The 5,000-nt window shown below is 38.9% G+C and overlaps 1 protein-coding gene across 1 annotated transcript in view; it reads left to right on the forward strand.

Annotated features, from left to right (window-relative positions):
- The window catches only part of LOC143027781 (corticotropin-releasing factor-binding protein), a 456,393-nt gene that overhangs the window by 292,343 nt on the left and 159,050 nt on the right, over window positions 1-5,000 (forward strand). The window contains exon 3 of the mRNA XM_076189328.1: window positions 474-534. Coding sequence (XP_076045443.1) covers window positions 474-534 — 61 coding nt within the window. The remainder of the gene's footprint in view (window positions 1-473; window positions 535-5,000) is intronic.

Raw genomic sequence — 5,000 nt, forward strand, 5'->3', positions numbered from 1 at the left:
TGTGTGTGTGTGCAAGGTCATAGCATTACCCATAGATCGGACCTACGAGCTCTGAGCTCTCTTCCAGGAGGGAAATAGCTGTCGATCACGAGTCCAACACGTGATCCAAAGACCAAGTGAATACACACACACACACACACACACATGCACACACACACACACACACACACACACACACACACACACACACACACACACACACACACACACACACACACACACACACACACACACACACACACGCACAAACAAACAAGCACACGCATACACATTTATGCCCAAACTACTTTTTACACAAATTTATGCAACATTTATAAATATTTTTTTTTCTTGAAGACAGATTGAAAAAAAGACAGATCATAAAACAAGAAACTTGTAAAAGTGCCTAAGCATGAAATGATATAGCTTAATTCAGGAAAGATTTGACACCTGGGTTAGATTTTCAAAATCTTCTTTTTCTCTTTCTTTTGCAGCCTCTGTTCCTCGGCGACCAGCTCGGCTTTCGGGCCAAAAGGAACTCCAGAGTGATTGAAGGTAATTTTTTTTGTTCACTTCTGTTGATTGACTGATTTATTAATGTTCTTATCTATTTGATTTTGTTTTTATTGATTGATTGATTGATTGATTTATTAATCTATTCATCTTTTTACTTATTTTTGTATAACCTTATACATATTTCTCTCAAATCTTTTATTTATTTAAAATATGCTTAATCTGTGTCCACATCGGGAACCCATTTCTTTTTATTTTATTGACCGATTGGTTAATTTTTGTATGAATGGGAGGGCATGAACAAGAGAAGGGATGGAGTTCACATCTGCAGCTTCTCCCAGAAATAGCCGGTCAAGGTTACCAAAACAGACTTTTTTGGAACTTAATGTCTCCTTCTTAATCTCATAATTTGGTACTTTGGTTTGGTCATTTTTGTGAGGCTGATAAATTACTTTATTTTTTTTTTCCGTTTACCTTTTTTTTTCTATTTATTTGTTCATCTATTTTACTTTTTCATTTGGTCCCCTCTGCGTGTTGACTTTGTATTAAATATATGGATGGTGACCCAAATTCCAGGAATTTCTGATATTGCTTGTTCTTGATATATTTATAGATTTCTTTGTTGAATTGTTTACTGATCTATCTGTCGATTAACTGGTCATTCAGAGTCCAATGCTGGACAAAGGCCTCACTTGAACTCTTCTACAAGTTGCACGACTGTGTCTGCCTCTGCTTCGTCACTCCTGCAAACTTTTCTATCTAGTCTCTTCGCCTTCTGTCAAGATTTCCTTTTAGTCTGATATACCTATTCACTGTACATCTGGTTTGATTATTCTATTTATCCATCACACATTTTCAATTGTTTAGCTTTCATCGACCTGCATATTTGTTTGTATGTCTACCTCTCTTTTTGCCAGGAAATTTATTCGTCTGCCTGGTTATCGTTTTGTCACTGTCTGTCTGTCTGTCTGTCTTTATCTCTGTCTGTTTGGCTATTGGTTGCTGCCTGTTTGTTTGTCTGTCTACCTGTATGCCTGTCTGTCCATCTGTCCCTTCTTTCCTTATCTTCAACATTTCTTCTTGCGGATTGCAGACAAACCAGTACCCTATTACCTGTGCCTCGTTCTCCACCTAAAAGTATTATCCCTCATTTCTCTATGGCCGCATCGACCTCCTCCAGTCAGGATTGGCCCCGATCCGAAGGAGAAGGTTCCATTTTGTTTTCAGGAGCCTTTTCTTCTCTCTGCTCCCGTGTCCTCAGGTGCATACACCAGAAAAATAATTTGATTTCCCCCGCCACCACAACTCTCCTGCCAATCTGCAGACCCCTCCACCACCGCTTTCCAATCTGTTCCCTTAGATTTCTTTTTCTGTCAAGAGGATTTTCTTCTCTCTTCACCTGTATGTATGCTAAAAGAAAGTTAGACCTATTCCGTCACCTCTACTCTTCATTCATTCAACCTACATCCTGAGACCTCTCTTGCAGGAACATTTTCTTCTCTAGGGTACATAGGTTGAAAGTGTCTTGAGTAATTTCTGTTACCAGTATTATTCAGTCACTATATGTAGCCTCAGATTCCTTGCAGGAGGGTCCTTTGTTTCTCTGTTTTTGTACTAAGTAGCAAAGCCAAAAATTACTTAAATTCCTCCCGGCAGTTCGAACCCTTCCGCCAGCGAGTTGGACCAAGTGCATGGTTCATTAAATTCTATACAACAAAGTCCTCTGTAAGGGGCACTGTCCTAGCTTCCTGATAGGTGGAGTTTGTAACTTTAGACCGAATCATTATCACAACTCTTCATTTTTTAAATCTGTGGTTCCCGACCTTCCCTTCAGGAGAACCGCAGCCCAAAGTAAACCTGCCACGGTCACCAGAGGCCACTCAGAAAAGAGACTTTGTAGCCATATTTAAAGTGTATGAGTTTTGGGCAGTATCAAATAACACATTCTTTGTCTTTAGTGAGGTGAAACGAAGAGTGCGGGGGTGATCTAATAGAGGTATTCAAATGGGTCAAAGGCTTTAACAAGGGTGGTACAGGCAAAGTTATCTGTCAAGACAGCAGGGTAGGACTCGTAGTGATGAGTTTAGATTGAACAAACTTAGGTTTAAGAAGGAAATAGGCAAGAACTGGTTCACCAGTAGTGGTTAACGAATGAAATAGGCTTAGTAACCATGTAGTGAGCGCTGAAACTATCGGTTGTTTTGAGAGAAGACTAGATAACTTTTTGGATGGAGATGATAGGTGGTAATGGACGTGGAACTGCCTAGTGTAGTACTTATGATCTCTCTTTCCTTATGTTCTTATTGCATATGGAACATGAGTAGTCCACTTTGTACTGGCTAGAGACCTATACGTCTGCATAGCTATCTGCCTCCCCCATTAATCCACCTTAAACGCTTTCAAACTCTGTGCCAGTTCTACCTTTTCACATTTTCACCAAATTAGCATAAAAGCTTTCTATTCCTCTTTTGAGAATCTGACACCCTTACACTACTAACTGCCGTTTTAGAAATATGAAGTACTATTTACAGACATTTCATAGATACTCACACGTATACTGTATTCATTAACGGTACTCGTATCTCCTTTGACCTAGAGGGGGAAGGGAGGAGAAGGGTGAATATGATCATTTACTGTCCCAACAAGCTATTGGTTGATTTATTGACTGATTGACTTATTGGTCGATTGACCTCATCCTTATTCTAGGTAACGTAATTCTCAAGGGATGGTTGGGTGGTGGGTGCGTGGGAAGAGGGGGAAATTGATGCGTAGGTCGGAGTCTTGGGAAATCTGGTCAATAGAGGTCACTTAACGAACTTTTCCGGGAAGCCCTGAGGACTTGCAATTGGGGTCAGCTTCTCTGCGGAGCGTTAGGGTCTGTTAACGCTTAAACGATGGAGATATTCCTTAATTTGAGTAAAATCACCTGGCGAAAAACAAAATTAAAATTTCATGAGAGATACGAGCCATTTATGGGTTAATCAAGAAGCTCCTTTTTGCTTCCAGCAGACTCTCACGCCCCGCCCCCAATTTTTTTTTTTGCATTTATAGGAAAATATATACTTTTTCTACTTATATCTTTTCTGTAACAACAAATATTTATTCTTGGAATTATTTCATTATTCTTATCAAACAATGATTTTTGAAAAGATGACTTCAGCCCCCCTCCCTTGTATTCTCCTTATGCCTCCATGGGGGGTGGGCGCCCTCTAGTTTGGGAGCCACTGTTATAGAGTCTGGGTGTTTTCTTCCTAGGTGATTAGAATCGACAGCAAGCAGACAGAGTTAGTGTGCAAACCGAATCAATGGATTAATGATTGCATTCGAACATGAAATATTTTGGTCCATAACAAATCAGGTGCATGAATGCATAACAAATAACATAACAAATGAATAAAAAATCAGGTGCATAACAAATCAGGTGCATATATGGATGAAAAAATCTATATGAAATAGAATAAGATGAAATGAGATGAGATGAAATGAAAAATAAATTAATAGATCTGTTTGGACAGTGGTTACATTTGGTGGCACACTGTCCATAGACACAAGAGGCAATGCGGTTGCACGTTCATGTGATAATCCAATAGGAACGCCCGTGAAAAATAGTGGCTGTGCTTTCTATGATTAGTTGGGAGGTTGTTGAATTAATCTCATCTACTTGTTTTGCAGTTTCTGTGCAGGAAATACATTATGGTTGTTTTATCTTCTTTAAATTTGTATGTGAATATATATATATATATATATATATATATATATATGTACATATATATATGTGTATATATATATATATATATATATATATGTATATATGTACATATATATATGTATATATATATATATATATATATATGTATATATATAATCAAATTAAATCAAATCAGTCATCCTGAGTCCACTGCTGAACAAAGGCCTCCTTCATAGCGTTCCATGATTCACACGACCGCGCCAACCTCCGCCACGCCACCCCTGCAAACTTCTCAATCTCGTCTCCATTTCCTGTCTGGTCTCTCTCTTCCACGCTTCCTATCTCGCGGTGTCCACTCAGTAACACACTTGCTCCATCACTCATCAGTCGTTCGCACTAACTTACCTGCTCAATTCCACTTCCTCTTTTTCACCGCCTTCCCAATATTTTCACTCTGGTCTGCTCTCTCACCCAACTTGCTCTCTTTTGGTCTCTCAGCGTTATTCCCATCATTAATCTCTCCATTCTCCTCTGTGCAGTCCTTAGCTTTGTTTCCATTGCCTTCGTCAGTTTCAAAGTCTCACACCCGTAGATCATTGCTGGCAGAATGCATTGATTGTAAACTTTACGTTTCAAACATAAAGGTAGAGAGCCTCTCAGGATTTTATTACACTTACCAAACACTTTACAACCAATTGTAATGCGTATTTTTATTTCATTATCATGATCTTTTGTCACTTTTACCGCCTGGCCTAAATAATTATACTCCTCAACTTCTTCAAGACTCTTACCATCAGTTACAATCTCTTTACTTTGAACT

Source organism: Oratosquilla oratoria, chromosome 8 (assembly GCF_046742065.1).
Source record: "Oratosquilla oratoria isolate Oo_2021 chromosome 8, ASM4674206v1, whole genome shotgun sequence".
Taxonomy (NCBI): domain Eukaryota; kingdom Metazoa; phylum Arthropoda; class Malacostraca; order Stomatopoda; family Squillidae; genus Oratosquilla; species Oratosquilla oratoria.